At 32.8% G+C, this 20,946-nt stretch overlaps 1 protein-coding gene and 1 long non-coding RNA gene across 3 annotated transcripts in view; one reads left to right on the top strand and one right to left on the bottom strand.

Moving 5' to 3' along the window:
- The window catches only part of LOC149791354 (snaclec agkisacutacin subunit A-like), a 17,320-nt gene extending 7,055 nt beyond the window's left edge, over positions 1–10,265 (bottom strand). For both annotated transcript variants that reach the window (XM_089969182.1, XM_089969183.1), the window contains exons 1-4: positions 10,161–10,265; positions 2,403–2,573; positions 1,609–1,731; positions 819–941 (exon numbers count right to left, since the gene is read on the bottom strand). In XM_089969182.1, coding sequence (XP_089825308.1) covers positions 819–941; positions 1,609–1,731; positions 2,403–2,573; positions 10,161–10,206 — 463 coding nt within the window. In that variant the 5' untranslated portion in view covers positions 10,207–10,265. The remainder of the gene's footprint in view (positions 1–818; positions 942–1,608; positions 1,732–2,402; positions 2,574–10,160) is intronic.
- The window catches only part of LOC149791353 (uncharacterized), a 25,366-nt gene extending 4,420 nt beyond the window's left edge, over positions 1–20,946 (top strand). The window contains exon 2 of the long non-coding RNA XR_016423171.1: positions 20,326–20,946. This is a non-coding gene — a long non-coding RNA (uncharacterized LOC149791353). The remainder of the gene's footprint in view (positions 1–20,325) is intronic.

Below are 20,946 nucleotides of genomic sequence, written 5' to 3'. Positions count from 1 at the left end.
AAAACTTCCCAATATATCACACTAAACTGGACGAAGCTGTACATGCTTTAAGTGAGCAGTAACTGGGATATGCCTGGAGTAAAAGACAATCACTTAATCTGACTCAAACCTATTAATTACATTGTCAGCACATTTGAAGAAGAAACTCAATTTTGGAGCATACTTGTGTTTCCTATGTATTACGTACCCGAGCAAGAATTAGAATCGCAAACAGCATCAGCTTAAGAGCTTGAATGTTGATTCGAACCAACAGGGCGTAAGGAATATTAAATTGTACATACATACATACATACATACATACATACATTTGTGTACAGTTTAGGGCGTCAGGAATATTAAATTGTACATACGTACATACATACATACATACATACATAGATACATACATACATTTGTGTACAGTTTAGGGCGTAAGAAATATTAAATTGTACATACATACATACATACATACATACATATGTGTACAGTTTAGGGCGTAAGGAATATTAAATTGTACATACATACATACATACATACATACATACATTTGTGTACAGTTTAGGGCGTAAGGAATATTAAATTGTACATACATACATACATACATACATACAGACATACATACATACATTTGTGTACAGTTTAGGGCGTAAGGAATATTAAATTGTACATACATACATACATACATACATACATACATACATACATTTGTGTACAGTTTAGGGCGTGAATAATATTAATAGGCTCACCTTGAATAATCAGATATGGTTTTTATTTGAGATAGATGACCAATTCAAGTTTAGAAATGTTGCAAGCGTGTTCATTAAAATTAGATTACGTACGTGCGTGCTCGCAGATGTATCCTCTCAATTTACTGCAAGGAACATCGTTCCACGATCCTATCTGGCTACGAGTATATATTTCGGCGCAGTTCTCTGTTATGTCGCTGTGATTGTTAGGTTCACCTTGAATGGATATAAATCATCAGTAAGAAAGTATAAACATGAATGAATACAGTCTTTAAGCACATTATGAAACAGTACACAAAATACAGCTAAGCATAATGTTTCTTAAATTTATAAAAATTGTAAATAGGTACAATAGGTGATTATTATTTATAAAGTTTCCTCTACGTTATCACTGATAGAGCTGTAAAATATTACCTGAAGACTATTTAAATCAGTTTCACCTCTTATTTTACCGTTTTAGTACGATAATTGTGTTCGAAATGCTATTAATGTGCAACTTCATCAGTGAAGAAATCAGGAATTTGTGTTAAATCTATATCCATGCTAAAAACAAAATCGGCGTTATAAAACTTGATCCGTATGTCATAGGAAAAGATATTTTGCAAAGAAAAGATATTTTGCAAAACTACCCAACCTTAGCAATAGTTTTATTACACAAATACATTTTATCCGCTATATAGCTAATATGACGGCAAGTACGAAGTGTTTTATTAACACAAAATATAGTCTTTGCTGCTCATAAAATTGTTCTCGCAATGAAAGTTGATTTATTGAGGCAAGATTCAAAAATATAAATGAATTTATATTGCTGGAATATAACCTCCATGATAAATTGCCTACTGTTTTAAGAAAAGTTTGTAAATTGAACTTAATGACGTTTAACCTTGTGCCCAATTCACATAAGAGAATTGCTCTCCATTAGCCCATGTACGCTGCTTTTCCGGATGCAACCTGTCTGACCCTATCCATAGTCCTTTCACTGTGAAGTTCCTCCTCTGTATTTCACCTGCCAGGTAAATTTAAGTTCTTGGAACAAATCCTTAGGCAGTATTTTACATAATAAATACAGCGTAGTTGAGGGAGAAATTGTGTCAAATTGAAACTTTTTGAATAAGATCCATGCGTTTAAAATAATATTGTATTAAGTAAAGACGAAGCACAGGATTAAGAAAAGAGTTGTTCTATTTCAAGAAAACTCAAAAGAATTCATACAAGTTACCATGCTTATAAAAAATATTTGCTCTACTTTATCCGACCCTGATTTCAGTTGATATTATCAATAAAGGTAGCAAAAATGTATCTTTAATCCAATATGATGTAGATTTGTACCAGGCCATTTTCAACAGTGACAAAAATATTTCAACGAAACTTCAAGAAATTGAAATCTAAACATTGAAAAAATTCAGAATTTCAGCACGTTCTATATAATTACTTGATAAAATATTACATATCCATGAATGATATCTCTTCATTGATTGACGAACGTCAAATTTGTGTTGAGGCTCAGTGCATTTTGTTAAGTTTTACTTAAATTTTGTTTAACAAGATATACTTATCATACACCATTCCGGTTCACCATAACAAACCATGATTCGAAAGAAAAACATGTAATTAGCATGCACATTGTGCCTTAGAATTAACTGACGAAAATGATATTTTTCTTAAAATATCGTGCACCTTCTATAAACTGTTGTTCGTCGCCTGATTCGATAATGATTAACATGCCACCATTAGACTTGCAGATGTTGTTCGCCTGGGTCCATTTGGCATTTGCATCAAATATTTGGTAGCAGTGTCCACTTGTTGCATCTCTGATGCATGGCTCAGACTCAGCTGAGCTCAGAAGAACTGAATATAATATAATATAATATAATATAATATAATATAATATAATATAATATAATATAATATAATAGAGTAGAATAGAAGAGCATATAATATAATATAATATAATATAATATAGCATAATATAATATAATACAACATAATATAATATAATATAATATAGCATAACATAACTTAACATAATACTAATAATAATAATAATGAGGACTTTGTATAGCGCCTAATCTTTAGAAGCTCTAAGCGCTTTACAACATTAGACAACACCTATAAGACAAAAAACATACAATGATATGATTACAAAAACAAACACCATGAAATTAGAAATCATAACACAACATAACATAACATAACATAACATAATATAATTAATATACTATAATATAATATAAAGTAATGTAATGTAATATATGACATGACATGACATGATAATATAATATAATATAATATAATATAATATAATATAATATAATATAATATAATATAATATAATATAATATAATATAACATAATGTAATATAATATAATATAATATAATATAATATAATATAATATATCATGACATGGCACGACACGACACGACATGACATATGACATGACAAGCCATGACATGACATGCCATACCATGCCATGCCATGACATGACATGACATGACCATTCCATACCATACCATACCATACCATATACCATACTGATTGCTGATATGTACAAGCATGGTCTCAGATTGTATGATGATATCGCTAACAAATTACACAAAGGACAGCTTTTCGCAAATGCCGCTGACGATATTTTGGCGATATATATATATAGTATATGTATTTAATCTAGCTTAATACAACGACAGCAAGCTATACTTGTTTAACGTTATTGATGTGTTTAGCAAATATGAGTTTAGTACACCTGTTTCAGATCAAACTGGCACGTCAGTAACATATGACTTGGCGCATGTAGTTGCGAAAAATGAAAGACCGACCATGGCGCCGAGTTTTTAATAGGCAATTTGAGCAGTTTCTGAAACAGAACAATATTAAAAAATATGTAACTGGAAACGATGGAAAAGTGTTATAGTAGAACGATTTAATCGCATGTTAAACGAAAACTTCTTTAAACGCCTGAGAATGAAATGCAAAAACAGGTACGATGACGATCTGCAATTTCTTTTATCTGATTACAGCTAGAAAAAAATACAGAGCGTTTAGCAAAATGTCACCATCTGAGGCAATACAAAATCCCTTACTGGCAAATGAAAATATGTACCGGAGACACAAATTTAAAGAACGAGATCGAGTTAGAATTTCTTTGATAAAAATACTCGAAAAAGGATTTACCAAAAAATGGACCGAAGAATTATTTGTCATTGATAAAGTTCTACAAACAAATCCAGTAACTTACTCGATTAAAAATTTATCTGGTAGTTAATTGGTAATTTTTACGAACAGGAGCTACAAAATACTGATAAGATGTATTTGTTATCGAACGAGTAATCAGATAACGCGGTAATACAAGTCGTGAGAAGTGACGCGGTAATACAAGTCGTGAGAAGTGACGCGGTAATACAAGTCGTGAGAAGTGACGCGGTAATACAAGTCGTGAGAAGTGACGCGGTAATACAAGTCGTGAGAAGTGACGCGGTAATACAAATCGTGAGAAGTGACGTGGTTACAGTGACAAATTTAATAGTTAGATACCGAGCAGTATCATTAAATATGAGATTTCGACAAGCGAAATCACTGTAAATTTTCTCATATCGCACAAGTACGGACTTACATTTTATAGGCTTACATAACGTCAGGTATTGTTATCGATCTAGTGTCATCGACATCAAATCATTAAAAAAATAAAATTAATATTTTTTTGTCTTCCAGGTATCTTCTAGTTCATAAAAGATTTTATAAGCTATAAAACCAAATCTTTCGTATACGATCTTTCATAGCATTTTTTATCAACAACTGTATCATCGTCGTGGTTGTCTTTGTCATGTGTTAACAAACTTAAATCAAACTATTCTTAAACGACTTTGTCATCGACAACAGTTTTTGGTTCGGTGACCGAGTCACTGTTGCGATAAATGTCAGCCAAAATTTCATCAGGTCCATATTAAATAAACTTGTGCCTAATTTAATAAAATAATGGAAAGATATTACGTAATATTAGATATTATCACACAAAAAGAGCTTGAGGAAGCAATTAGAAAAGCTTTTTTTGACAACGACAGAGTGTCGGTCACTGTTGAAATTGTTATTGATCAATGGAAAGATGACAGGGTCCTTCTGACCGAAGGCAAAAAAAAGGTGTTGAAAAAGATTTTGTGTTGATTTTAAAATATACCAGAGATGACATTATTTACTGTCACTCATGTATCGGTAGAGCAGAATTAGCTAGAATTTTAACTAATGATTAATCATCATAACTAAAGATGATTCTATCAAATGTTGTTGTTGATGTTGCCGATTTATGAGATCCATCAACAACAAATTTATTTGATATCGAACAAAAGTTAAAATCTTTTGCTGCTGTTTTCATTCACTTAATATTTAACTTGTTCACCCTTTTCGAGATTCGTTGAAATAATTGGTCTTACATTTTAAAAATTTTCATGGTTTCCTGTTTTGCCTTTCCTAACATTTTTTTTTGCTGTGTGACAAGCCCCAAATTCTCAAATTTGTTGTTGGTTTTGATATTTTCATAAGGATTAATTACCAAACCTGGTGGATTACGCCACTAAAAAGCTTCAAACACAAGACGGTGACAATAATAATCAGTACAATTAGTGTTTACTCCGCATATTTGGGTACGTAGATATCAAACGTTATTAAGATGTCCATTCAATTTCATGGTTTTAATGTTTCGCAGAATGTCCTTGTCATTAGCTTCGTATAAATCAAGTATAGGATGAGGTTGATATTCGTCCTGTAATCCAAGATTGCAATATTGTCATAGGGAAATTCTCTATTGACGTGCTACACCTTCATTCCCTCCGGAATATTTCTACAAAACAATGTGTAAATAAAATCTTTTCTAAAGATTTCAGTATAATTCTCATCATCGCCAAATTTAACTTTAATCTTGTAACCAGTTGGTGTTTTTGTACCGAAGGGTAACTTTGCTTTTTAAATTTTTAACCGATCCTAAAATATTCCCAGCACACCCATTATTTTGGATGTATGTGATAGTGCTCCCGCTCGTTAGCACTTGCCATCAAATCACTGTATGGTATTTTTTTCTGTCATTATTTGTATAGAATTTATATTTGTTTAATTGTACGTATTTTGGCGAATCAAATTAGAAACTTGTAAAACCTGATATAACAGAATGTTGTCTTTGTGAGATACACTGCTGTCGGGTATTTCTGCGCACCTAAGGTTTTCGGTTTCCAATATTGAAGCAAAACGCATACCTAATTCGAGTGATTGACAAAAATAAAATACAGCAATGCTTACCATTTGAAAAGATGCAATTGTCACCAGAATATTCTGTTCAAAATAATATTAATTTTGGACACAGGGGATACCACCCCCCTGTTTTCCTGACTCGCGATATGTCGGCCTATTCTGCGCATATCTTTGAAAAGATGTAATGTTTATCCATCTTGCTATAGAAATGAAATATATTACTTTGGACTATTTATGTCAGCAGTTCAGTCGAGTAATTAGGTCAGGTTTATAGCTAGTTTTACAAAATTCAACGTAAAAATGCCAATAAATGGCAAGAGATATTAAGCAAACTAAACCGATCTTGTAAGAAAGTTAGTAAAGTTCAACATTTTGTGAAAAATAGGCTATTACATGGAAGAGAAATAACAATGAATAGGATGTAATGTGTTTACAACGTCTTGTTGATGGGGAAAAATTACTACAGAATTTAGAAACAGACTATATGTCGGGTAATTTGTTGAGAATTTATATTGTAACTGCAAGTAGACACGTTGGGTAGCAAACGATTTTGTACGTGTGGGACAACTTCTTGCAAAATTGGAAACTTGGATTAAGATAGCTTTGTTTTAAGGTACACATTTCCATCTTTTATGCAATGTATTTATTTATATGATTCTAAAAGATGCATAGTAAATCGAATTTTCTGGGTTACCGCTTCAAGAAGGTCATGGAGTGGGTTATGAGTTGCCATTTAGAAATCACATTTTTATGTGCATTTCGAGTCTAAATTTTGGATATTTTTGTACACTTTATAAATATCACTTTTCTTAATTAATGTATGATTCTTCTTTCTGGATACAAAATGGATTTTTGACCCAAAATAGCATGTGATCAAATGTTTACAGAAATGACGTATCATTGCGTAGAATTACCCGACGCACCTAATAGGCCGACATGGCGGTATTGCGAAAAAAGCTTAATCACAAACATTACTTCGGTTAAAATTTCGACGGTGTTTATCTGATTTGATAACAGTTCTCAGATTGATAATAGTTAATTCTAGCAAACGTTTCACTGATGAATTTGTTTCATCTGATTTAACCAACAATAAACCTCAAACTTCATATGCACAAAGGACTAAAAATCATGGTACAATATCATGTGATATTTTCAAAGTTACATGTAACTGTAGCCGATCCGTAAATTGATACAATAACTAAATTCATTTCGCTTGGAACGAACCTTGTCGTTTGGCCGATGAAATTCATCAAGAAATAAATAAAATGATAGAAAAATATACATCAACTGGTTCAAGTTAGAAATTTGAAGCGATTTCAGAAATTTTGTTCCACACGATGAAATACAGTATGTTACGCGGTAGCTCGTATGCTGATCTGACAGTGAAAGTTGAAAACAAGAAATGTTGTTTTAACGTTACAAATGCTGATAATAAAAGCTTTATGTTGGCTATAATATCAGCGTTATTTCCACCTGACATTGACGCAGTTCGAGTTACCAAATATGTTCCGTATATTTCAAAATTATACGTTTCCTTGATAGAATGTCCCGTTGGAGAAAATAAAATATCAAAGTTTGAAGCACAAAATAATATTTCCGTAAATGTATTTGGTATTGATGAGCGCGATCATATTGTTCCAAGATATATTTCAGAAAAAGCGTTTCAATCAACAATAAATGTATTCTTTTATAAAAATTAATACACGTGGATAAAGATCTTTAACGGACTTGTTAACGGACTTGTTGGTAAACAATACAACAAACACAAATAGCAAAATTATGTATGTTACCGTTGTTTACAAGTTTGTCATGGCGACGTAGAATTACAACGAAATTTACAGTCCTGTTCAGATGTACAACGAATAACAATGCCAAAGAAATGAACGACCTTATTACAGTTTAAAAACTACAACCACAATATGACAGTTCTATTTGCAATTTACGCCGATTTTGAGTGTCTGTTACAGCCTATCATTGGTGTCGAAAATAACCCGACAGGTCGTCGATGAGGAATGCTGAGAATCATATTCTCTGTGGAGTTGTCCCGACCAATTAAAATTTGTCGTGGTAAGGATCCTGTTATTTGGCTTTTAAAGACACTTATCGGCAAAATTGATTAGATCTCCGACCGACGAAGAAAAATTACTCCATTGTCACAGATGACAACGCGGGAAGATATTTAAAAACGGCAGCGCGGTGTCATATTTGTGAATTGCCACTAAATGGTGAAAATGTCAAAGATCATTGTCATCTTACCGGAGTTTATCGTGGCGCCACTCATGATAGTTGTATCTTACACTGCATTGCACCAGACTTTATACCTGTTGTTCTTCAAACTTTCCGTGGATACGACGGCCAAATTATCGTAAAATTGTTTGCTGATTCAGAAATTGGAGAGTGTTTAAAGTTAAACAGTAATATTAAGTGCATCCCAAACAACTTTGAGTAGTATATATCAGTCACGTTATGCAAATTAAGATTTATCGACAGTTTGCAATTTGTCTCGTTAGATGAATTAGTAAAATATTTCAGCGAGTTTGATAATTTAGAAAATAAATTTGGCGACCAACCAAGTTGGCTCAAACAAAAATGAATATTTCCTTACGAGCATCTTGACGACTGGTCAAAGTTTAACGAGACGTAGATGCCAGAACAAGATCAGTTTTACACAAAGTTAAAATACGAAAATATGTCTGATAGCGAATACGAGTACGCGAAGTCGATGTGAACAAATTCAACTGTTAAACGTCTGGCGATCATCATGATTTATACCTTGCCACTGATGTTATAATACTAGCTGATGTATTTGAAAGTTTTAGAAAGGTCAGCTATAACAATTATGGATCAGACCCTTGTTGGTATTTTTCCGCGCATGGATTATCTTGAGATGCTCTACTGAAATTTAGTAAAGTGAAATTGGAGATGTTGTCTGGCGTCGATATGTTAGATTTTATCGAGAAAGATATTAGAGGTGGAATTAGTGACATCACACAAAATATACGGCAGCGAATAATAAGTATATGTCAGAACATAATCCCGATTTTCCAGCGAAATTTATCATTTTCTTGACGAAAATAACTTATACGAATATGAGATGTCATAACCAAAATGATCGTTGGTGGATTTCATTAGATACGTCCCGATGAATTTCTAACAGAAACCGAAAATCGAGCATCTGATGATATTAATTATTTCGTGGCAGTTAATCTTCGTTGTCCGATTTCGTTCTATAAAGAAATAAAAGCAGCTGCACGGGTAGCAGCCAACAAATAATGTACCTCAGCAATGAGTGTTTATCCGAAGGGGAAGTAAAATCAATTTAATTGCCCAAGTTAAAGAACAGACCATGTTTTGTGAACATAATGTTATTAAAAGTGATGTATAATAATCTATATAAGCATAAGGTATGTTTGATGTTTCATTTTACTTCATTTTCTAGCGCAAAATACGTACCTGAAGCTGTAGTAATTGCTTGATACATACTATTCGGGAAATTGGTCCATTTTAATACTATGTACTTTTATATTTCATTAGTAATATATTTACAGCCTGACACTAGACATTCTGCCTTAAAAATGAAACTACAGAGACGAAGAATCCACCAGAACGTCTTTTTTCAGTAGCCATTGTTGTCTAGAAAATGTAGCTTCAAATTGATAACGTTTTCTTTATGGTGATTACATGTATAAAAGCCCCTATGTTATATTTTATAAATTCCAAGGCTTCCACCTTTGTTCTAAATAAATATTTACCAAAAATATAAATGATCCAACCAGTGAATTACCTAATTGTATTTTAATCCTACTATATGTAAAAGATACGTACCTTGGCTTTCATTCAGTTATCAATTATATATATATATATATATATATATATATATATATATATATATATATATAATTACAAAATACAGTGGAGTACAAATTCAATCAATTTAAGGTTCCAATAAACTACACATAAATAACTGGGATTTTTCCTTTAGGAGATCTTAACATAAATCTGGCGTTACTTATATTCCATGTAAAGTTAATTTTTAGTGACATGTGAACAAAAAAGCATGCTTTATGGAGGATAAATCTACAAACATAAACAGCGAGTGTAACAGAATATATATAAGACAATATGTATGGTATACACACAAACCAGGCTATAAAGGTGAACTAACGCACTACCATTATGTAAAGAATAACAGACTACTTACGAAGTACGCAACTGACGACAGCTATCCATAAATGCGGTAAAATCATTACCACTCTTAATCTGTAATCACATAAGAATATGTTAGTACTCTACTGCCTGTCAGTCGTATGATCTCAGCATCCTAACTCATGTTCTAAAATATGTTTTGTACTGATGACTAATTGGGATGTTGCAGGATCTCACACACGTTGATTTAGATGTATGTCATAATATTCCAGGACAAGGCATGTGGGAAATGTTATCCCACAGGCAGTAACAAATATCCATGCGAATGAAGATATCTAATTAGCACAGGGTGAAACATAAATGAGAACAAAAACATAACTAACTCATAAAGAAAGATGCACTGATGGTGTATTTAATGCTTGAAAATTTAACCAACATGGCCCAAATTACATCGCGTGAACACGGGTTGACTTCTTTGATTTAAAGCTCAGAGTGAACACATTAAACAAGTTTACACAACACACACACACACACACACACACACACACACACACACACATATATATATATATATATATATATATATATATATATATATATATATATATATATATATATATATATATATATCAACCAACGATGTGGTCTTTCCACTTGAGTCTTATACATGTACATGTAAGAAGGAACTAAACAAATCAGAAGGAGAAACTAATATTGGAGATCTTTTTGACACCTTACTATATTTATTTCTGAAAGGATAACGTAAATTATTGTATGTGCTAATATTACTTAAATGATCTGATAATACTCAAATTTAAGTATAAAGTCGGGGACTTAATATAAGCACGACCTTTAGTACCACACACTTTTGGAACGTAATCCGCTTTCCTTCACCCAAAGCAATGCAAGAATGTATAAAAGCAATGTATCCCCTAGGGGTGCAAGACTGAGAGTTAAAAATCACCTTGGTGTCAAAACTGGGGGTCAGACTGAGTAAAAATGAAACTTTGGTACAAAAAATGGGGATCAAATTAAAAATTTGGGGATCTCTGAAGCGCAAATGAGGGTAAAAGGAAACACTGTAAAAGTATAAACGAAGATTCCAAGACATTCTGCTATTTAAAAAATAATGATTTAATTTCGTATTTAACTCGTGAATCCTTTTTTCAATGTTTTCGTATTTCTTGAATATCATAGATGTTACTGAGACAATTATATAGCATCCTTACTATTAATTTTCCAGCATTGTCATTTAAGCTTTAACATCCTTGACCTAATTTTATGTTTACACAATCACTTGTTGTGATGATTGGTATCATTAAACATATAGAAAGTGAAAGCTAGAATATAAAACAGATTTATATTGGATGATTTCGAAATAGCCTAATGTTGTACTACTGCTTCCAGCTTATTTCCACATTCGCAGATTTCCCACCGAGTTGAGTTTACCTTATTTTACATCCGCTTATTATATTATATGGACATTTGATAATGCATTTTTGAGAGTATGTTTATGTTTCTTTGCTTTACATAAAAAATTATTTTATTAAACATATATGTCGTATTGCAATATGGTGACATTCTGGAACACATACTATCTTGTCTATAACTTACTGTTATACCGAGTACACTCAGGACACTCTTTTAAACTAGAAACATACAAACACTTTGTTCATAGTCACCGTGGATATTACCCTATACATAGATGGATTTTGATCTGGCACCCAACTGTTTGAGTAAAAAAAAGCAACCTTCAAGAAAAGAAAATAGAATCCACACAACATATTGCTTTGAATAAATGACATTTGAGACCGAGAATGTTCTTGAATGTTCTGGACTTTATAATCATAGAGAAATATATGTTGTATGGATAATGTTGGTTTTGTCAGAAGCATCCTTTCATTCTTTCATGTCTACAGTCGTTTCTAAGGTCATAAAGTACTTAATTAGTTATGAAATGTTACAACACTATGGCCTTAATCGAAGTAACCCTCATCCAATAGTTTCCTGTATCAAGGCAATACGAAGGAACCATTTTCTTCAAAAGTTTGATGATAGTCTAGAGAGTCTTGACTGTCAGGGTGACTTACAGAAGATTTCAACGGTTTGATACCTAATACGTGCATACCCTGTCTGATAATTCCAGACATAAACTTTGACCCCATGATCAGACAGGAGAGATTTGGGAAGACTGGAAGGTTTAGAAAAGCCACTTTAACCATTTGATTATGGATTTAGATTTAATATTCTTCCATGGTATTACCTCTGGAAATATCGTCGATGAACACATTATGGTCATCAGTGTTTGTTTGTCAAACTTGGTCTTAGGTGAGAAATCAAAAAAGTGTGCTATTATTATACTAAATGGTTACACAAGCACATGAAAGACAAACCTTGGGTATCTTCTGATTGCGTTCTTAGAATTTCCCAAGTGTGACAATATATACAGTATTAATAAACGTCAGGTTAAATTTGAGGTCAATACAAATCATTCACAATCTTGTGATAAGTCTTTCTGGCTTATAAATGGCTAGCCAGGGGTTTCATTGGCTTGACTAATAATTCTCTTTCGATATGACATTATAACTAAACTTGATAACTCCATGACCACTCATCACCGGTGGGTACCTCAGATGTGTTTCCTTTTCTTATAAGGACCTCCTTTCTCACAAATGAGGTTATACAATACAGCCTACAGTCATAGATCTAAGTTAAGCGCCCAGTACTGATACACATATGGTATTCCAAGACCATTTTAGGTATGCGTTTCACTCAATATCCACAGACGACAAGACATTTATAAACATGATCCTTTAACACATTAGGCATCAGCTAACACAATGTACTTGAAAAGTAAATATTATCATACATATATCTGGCTGAGTGCATGAAAGTGACCTTTCTTGTTACACAATGTCACAGTTTAACTTTTGTCTTTTTAAGAAAATAAAGATAACTAAGCTTATATGTTAACTTCCCTTGTTAATCTTCATATCATATGGACATAAAACGATTTTATCAGTTTCGTAAACAATTATTCTGTGATAAGCTTTTTCCAGAACAATGTTTGATATATGATTAAGATTTTCCTCTTCGCGGACGTGACTAAACTCTGCACAAAGTGATACTAAAATACAATTTGAGATAATACAAACTGAAAGACAGACAAATCTAATTATAGCAGCATAAATATATATGATAGAATTTTAAAACCTTTTTCCAACCGGTTTAACGCCGTTTATTATTGGTCCATTTCCGCTTTTATAACCGAGACAGTAACAGCATAACGAGTGCATTGCTATTATTCAGAATATAACAACAGTCGGACACAAGAATTTACTGATATGTCCTGTTTTAATCTTTATTTCGATGTTTTATAATCTCTAATGTTAAGTCTATCATTATCAAATCATTAATTAAATCACCTGATCTTTGTTAATTCTCGCTATTGTTTCTGTAAATCTGATTTATGTTTTGTCGAGTTAATGTAAAGACATTTAACACATGTATAACATCGTTCAATGTGCAACATGGCGGAAGATACGATATTAATTGGATTTAACAAGGTGGTCTTTCGTGGTGCCTTTTTTATGTCGTTCGTGGTGCCTTTTTTATGTCGTTCGGATTGTCCGCCATTTATCATCAACTACGTGTCACCTACGACTCACCTAATCGGTAATTTCAGGTTTCTTTTCTACAACAAACAAATTCTTGTCCAAGACGAACTAGAACTCGCATCAACATCCATCTTTTCGTATTGTTATTTAAATATGGAAGTTTGATGTATGTCCAGTAAACTCTGCCTTCAATAAATCCTACATCGCAGTGGAGTCAACATGATTCCGTTGATCCTCACCCCTTTCGGAGTTAAAAGCGCACACTTTTTACTGCATTGTAGAGGGGTGCCAAGTTTTAGCAAAACGGACCATTCACCCTACTACAAAACCAACAAATTAAAAAATATCCTTAATCCGCTTCGGAGTTAAGAAATACAAACACTTTACTGTATGCCTTAGAAAATCCATAATAGTAGAAATATGAGTAAAGGACGTGTTATCTATGCACTGAGCTGGGGTTTTCATTATGTTCACATCAAGCGCCATCACTATTCCCATTAATAGTTTAAAACGCTGTTCATGAATAATTAGATTGAACATCTTCCTTTGCGAACCAACCAAGGTTTGCACTTTGTAATCGGAGTCGATATATACACATAAGTAATGAGACCATACCCATAGCCAAACAAAAATCATAGGTTTTGTATTTATCAAAAGCAAAATCCTGAATCTCTATTTGTCAGAAGTATATTATTGTTTCTTTGGATTGCATGCTCTCCGACAATCACCTTAAAACCGTATCAAATCATGGGTATTATATATATAATATGGCTGTAACTTCAATTAAAACTAATTTGGTTTTTACATTCTAAAATGAAGCCAATGAACAGACCTGCACTTTAATACATTTAATTGGTTTCCGAGTTACACATGTTTAAAGATCGTTTACGCTGGCATTCATACGGCTAATGCGAAGTAATTATCTTACTTCTGGTAAAATCATTTTTAAATTCTGTTATGTCGTGAGTTGAATTGTTATTCATTCCTGGGAGTACACAAGCTGTTTGGAATAGTGATACCTATACATGACGACTTGATTAATAAGTGCAATAATATGAATATGTCTTGCACGTTTTATTCAGTGGATGGATTCTGACTGAAAATATTCATTTGTTAATTATGGTCAGTTCTTCATCTACGATTGAAATTTAGATTGAACGTCACCAACTCGGTCCGTTTAGATTATGAGGATTAAATTAATGGTAGTTACATGGCATCTTTTCAAAATAGCAGAGTGAGGTCAGACTGTAAACCTCACGTAAAATCGTATGATGATAACGAATAGCTATCTTCATTAATAAGTCATTCATTGCAATTAGATAGTTGGTGTGATTATTCTGTTTCTTTTGCGGTTATTGTATTTGTCTCCTTATTTTGTTTCATCAGACACGTATGCCTATTCAGTATTATCGCTTATAGATCAAACTGAAAATTATGGTTTATTGCATTAAAAGAAAGGGAGAAAGACAATATTGGCGTAAATCACATGTAAACTTGTGAATCAATAAACATTTATCCAGTGGTCGTAAAGAGGAAAACATTAACGATTACATTATATCAGGAGCAGTAATATATATATATATATATATATATATATATATATATATATATATATATATATATATATATATATATATATGTATATATAAATATACGGCCAATGTGGGTATCTGAGAAAGCTTCTCGTGGGTGGGTGGTTCTTTACGGGGTTTTCCAGGGTTCTTCCTCGACCATTACTACTGGCCGCCATCATGTATAGCCTATCGTGTGCTGAAAAATGGCGTTAAACCCCACAACTATATATATATATATATATATATATATATATATATATATATATATATATATATATATATATATATATATCCATACAGGTAAAATAATTTCTTTTTTAACTCGTACGCTACAGAGACTCGAATACAGGTCTGCGTGTAAACGGCACCATCACCTTGACTGCAAGCACCAGACTATATTCCATCACGACTAAGCACACATACAAAATGATTAGATATGTTCGTGTTGTATGCACTCGTGCGTAGCATACACACTCGCATCTAGACCTAGTAATGCAAATAAATCTCGGGCCCTAAATTGGCGGCATTTGATAATACCACAGCTGCTACAATGTTGCAAGACGACGTCACTAACAGATGAAAATACAACTCATATCATAGGCCAACGTTTTACAATCATAACAGGAGTAAACAATCGAGGGTTGTGTCTGATCGTGTGGTACAAGAATGTAACATTATTTCGGTACAGCACAAAATCTCTCATGGAGGATACAAAAGGTGTAAGAGAGAAAACAAATTATCTTGTGAATTATGGAAAATGCACGTTTCCACGAATCGACTCCCTTATTTTTATTTGCCGGTTTAATCAACCCTGTAGTCCATGGATCTGGGACAATAAATATATTTGAAATTAGATTAAACCTAGAAAAAATGGACGAACCACTTCCACTGTGTATTTGAAGTGCCCATTCCATATAGAATCTTCACAATCCGACTTGGATTTGAAATTTCCTAGTACTTAGAGTATTTCTTCTATATACATTTTCATTTAGTATTTAAAAGGTTTATATATTTGAATCTACCTCGTCATTATTCAAAATTTGATGAGTTTATGTTCCTAAAGTATTCATAAATTGTGTTCATTTCAATAGGTGTGTCATCATTTGCTTTGAGCAAATTCTTTAATATTGTGTAGATTGATTTGAATTTGTTGTTTGTATGTTTCGTAGTTTACCTTGAGAGCTTTGTCCTGTAGAGTTTGAGAATTTTCTGATTGTTTTCTGTAATTTCTACTTGTAGAAATCATGTAAATGTTACTATTCTATGTTTTTAGTGCTGAGTGATTTTTAGCGGTATGATATTTATTTCTAGATAGCTTACTTTCTGTCCGAAATGGTTTACTATGTATTTAAGTATGGTTTATTTTGATCATTGTTCCTATTTGCAAAGCTTTAAAAGAATTGTGGCAATTTTGACAGCAACCTCATTCTTCTTTTTTTTTGTTTTTGATATTCGTAGTTTCTCTCAAGTCATGTAGTTTGTTAATTATAACTCTCTATGAGTCTCCGCAAACGTTTGCTATCATTATATTCTTCTTATTAGATCTCAAGAATCGTGTTTGACACATTTCGACTCAGATAAGTACATATTCATCACGGCATGCAATCATGGAACAAAATTATGAACACGAACATATTTAATGGAATCAAAACCTTCTACATCAGAAACTGATGTATTACACTAACACCTTTACTTGTACATCGTCCTATTACTCAGTCATATCCTATTCTTGAGCTAGCTACATACATAGTGTAATTTATACAAAATTATAACATGCGATTGATATAGTTATTTTGCCTCTTTTTATCACGAGTATATATTTTCATTTGAATACCATTATTGTAGAGACGCTGTACATGGTTAAGGTAATCGGAAGCGATTTGATCAAAGTTGTCAGTGTTTACAGCGTTGGTTGTTAATGTAATAAAATCATTTGAAGTCCATTTGTTCTAATCGCTTGACAAGACCTCATGCTGCATGTCATGAAGTATAATCAGTAACTGATTCTCAGTTTCATGAAAAGCTTTTATTGCAAAGTATTTGGAGCCCTCGGGAGGTATACGAAAAGTTGCGAATATGAAATCGCATTTCGTATCGAGCAATTCGTTTAAACTTTGAAACAAATAAAATGTATTCAGAACTATATAATAGCAGATCTAAATATGTACTAATTGATTGTCTTACAATCTGAGCTATGCCACCATATGAATGTATTTTAATTGTGTCTAATTGGTAATCCTCTAATGAATATCATATCTAATTACATTAAAATCCGTCAGTTTCGTTTTCCTTCCTCTTTACCTTTTATTCCCCTAGGGAAATAATGCATTTGTTAAATTTTACAAAGCTGAATGTCTTCTCTTTCTCTTTCTTTCTGTTTATGATATCTTAAACACGTAACAAAGGAAATTCGGGTTAGTCCGCGATATATTGATTTCAGTTAAGATATGTCAGAAAACTTTGCTTTTTTGAAATGATGAATTACTCTAGATTTTGAAATCTTTTTTTTATCCCAAATATAAATTTACTCTTTTGAAATTTTTTGTTAAATCAGCAGATTTTTTCCGTAACGACATTTCTTTCAAGTCCAGGAACATTTAAACCTTTTGAAAAACGATGTATTGATTCAACTTGCCAGAAAATATGGCCTTCCTGTGGCAAAAGCTTCCTTAACGAAGCTAGAATAAAAACTAATTTGATCCAGTATTTTGAAGAAAAAAAGAATATTTTGGATAAAATTGCTTTGGTTTCGATCAGTCAGTCTGTATCAGATATAAATGTGAAGGAATTTAAAATCCAGTTCAAGACGGAAAAAGCGTTAAGGAATCTAGGACTTTAAAAAGATAAAGAAAAAAACATGTGCAGATGCAGTCGTAATTGGAGAAAGAGAAAGAACAAATCAAAGGTTGAAAAAGAGATAGAGCAGATACATTTAGAATCGGAAGAAAGAGAACAAAAGATAAATACAGTAACAAAACGAACAAAATGCAGTTACAGAAAGAACAAATGCACTTACAATCAAATAAAGATCAGCGAGAAAGTTAGCTGCAGCTGCAAAGTGAGAAGGAATAGAGGGAATATCAATGATGAATAAAACAAATGGAGCTTGCAAATTTAAAACACATTCCCACTTCTGATACAAAGTTAAGTTTTGATGTGGCAAATAATGTTAGGTTAGTGCCCCTTTTCAGTGAAAAAGAAGTTGACATATATTTAAAAAGTTGCTGAAAAGTTTAAATGACCAGGGGAACATTGGACTTAACTATTACAATGTGTACTTATTAGTAAAGCAAACGATATTTACCATTCACTCTCAGTTCACCAAAGTGCTGGCTAAGAAGTGTTTAAGGAATTCATTTTATAAGATTGTGCTTTAGTCACTGAGTCTTATCTGCAAAGGTTCAAGAACTATATAAAGGAAGCTGGAGAAACTCACGTCAAATATGCAATAGAAAAAGAGCAGTTATTTGATAGATGACGCATAGCCAAGAAAGTTGTACAAATTATGAAAGCCTCAAACAACAGTTATCACTTGAAGAGTTCAAGACCAGTGTCCATAGTGATATTAAGACTTATCTTGACAATCATAAGATTGAAACCTGGGAAAATGTTGATAGTGTTGCTGATGAGTATTCTTTAACTCATAAAGTTGCTTTTGTAGGCAAGTCATCCTCTAAGCAGTCTTCTGGCAGAAATTATTTCAGCCTAATACGAGCCCTTTAAAATCTTAAAATCTCACAACGTTTAAAAAACAAGCTTCAGATAAACTTGACCAAATAGCCTTGCCGCTTCCTACATGTACCAATTTTAAGAAGAAACGAGACGTTATTTATGATTGCTACAAACTGAAAAATAGGCATCAGAATGAAGAGAGACCTATTTTAAATGCTCTTATTTATAATAGGTCATGCATTGAAAGCAATACATTTTTGGGTCTGATTAGCCCCAGCCTGATTTTACTATGGCGAATTATGAATCATTCATATCGAAGGGTTCTGTATTACTCTTGGGAGATTTGGCCAATCCCATCAATATTAATATTTTAAAGAACACATTAGCTTCACCTAGTCTTTTATTGTCAGGTACTTTGCCTTTTTCTGTGAGATCTTCTCCTCGTGAAAGTGTAGATTGCGGTTTTGTTAATGTTCCTCTCCATCGTGTAAATGTGTCGTCATTTAGTCTCAGGACCTGTGACGGTCGGAATGGTGTCTGCTCCACTCGTTGAGGACACTCATTTATTACTAGGGAACGATATAGCTGGAGACAAGGTTGTGGTTAATCCACTTGTAACTGACAACCTTGTTTGGATCAGAAAGTCGATACAATTGAGAAAGAATTCCCTGATTAGTACCCAGCTTGTGCAGTTACCAGATATATGGCAAATACAGCTCTTGAGAATGATGTTAACAAGGATCGTACTCCTTTATATGACACATGAACTGGCCAGGCTTTTAATGAGGTCACTTTCACTCCTTGTTTGGATTAATCAAACGGTACTGATCACAGTATAATCGTCCCCATGATTGTCAATCCACGAAACGTCCTGTTGGCTTTTTCCAGTTAAGCGATTACACCAGTTTGAAGAACAAAGTGAAATTTCATTGACAAAATAATAAATGATAAGTAACTGGACTTCGAGTTAAAAGAAACAATATGTGAGTAAAATTCAACAAAAATATAAGTCAAACAAGTTAAAAAAGACAGGAAGAGAATATAGTCCAACACAAATTGGGTGGGAATGGGTTACGTTGACTAAAATGTTTTTTCTTAGCCAACATTCTTTCCTTAAATGTTTGAATATATATGATACGAATCTATCTAATGATTCCATAGATATAATATTTTGTCCCGATATATATCGCGTTCCAGACTAAGTTATAATTTCGGTGGCCTATTTTATAAACATGTGGAATACATATTTCCTGAATTAATGGTACTGAAAAATGTTGCATTTTCCAGGAAATAAAGTTATGATTTTAAGTTTGTATATCACACCAATAAAAGTCTGTAATTGTCGTTCCTATTGCAGACTGGTTCCGTGCTGTACGGGCATTTTCCACCCTATCCTGGCTGTTTTTCCTAGCGGCTCTTGTTCTTGTAATCGTCTTCATGTTCTGCATATCCAGGAAGAAAAAGGTGTATCTCATAGCAGCCTGCCTGAGCTTCGCCGGAGGTAGGATCAATTCAAATCGAAGTACACACATCAGACACATGATAGTGCCACACTCAAATTACTCGATTAAGGTTTATACTAGCTGTATAGGCCACTTTCTTTGTTGGGCTGTCAGTTAGCAAGTATAACCAACATTAGATACAAGTTTGTCTGTAATAAAAGTATTATATTTTAAATGTCATTAAAATCATGGCTTATTTTTTAAAAAGGAAAAGATCAGACGTTATAAGCATCCGCAGACTTTTTGAATATCTGGCTGAAAACATTAAGTTGTCCTTACTCCATCATAATTGAATACAACATCATTCATAATTTATTTTACCTACCCAGTGTGTTGTAACTAATGTTGTCAAATAGAAAAGACCAAAGTTCGTTAATAAATGTAAAAATGAATGTAGAATACTAATAGTGCGATAAGTAAGCAATCATAGCTATTTCATTCCAAGGTCAACATTCAAATAAATTGATTGGATTTGT

This window comes from Sinohyriopsis cumingii, chromosome 9 (genome assembly GCF_028554795.1).
Source record: "Sinohyriopsis cumingii isolate HCF-2022 chromosome 9, ASM2855479v2, whole genome shotgun sequence".
Taxonomy (NCBI): Eukaryota; Metazoa; Mollusca; class Bivalvia; order Unionida; family Unionidae; genus Sinohyriopsis; species Sinohyriopsis cumingii.
The sequence above is the reverse complement of the archived record's forward strand: the minus strand, read 5'-3'. Positions and strand labels throughout refer to the sequence as shown.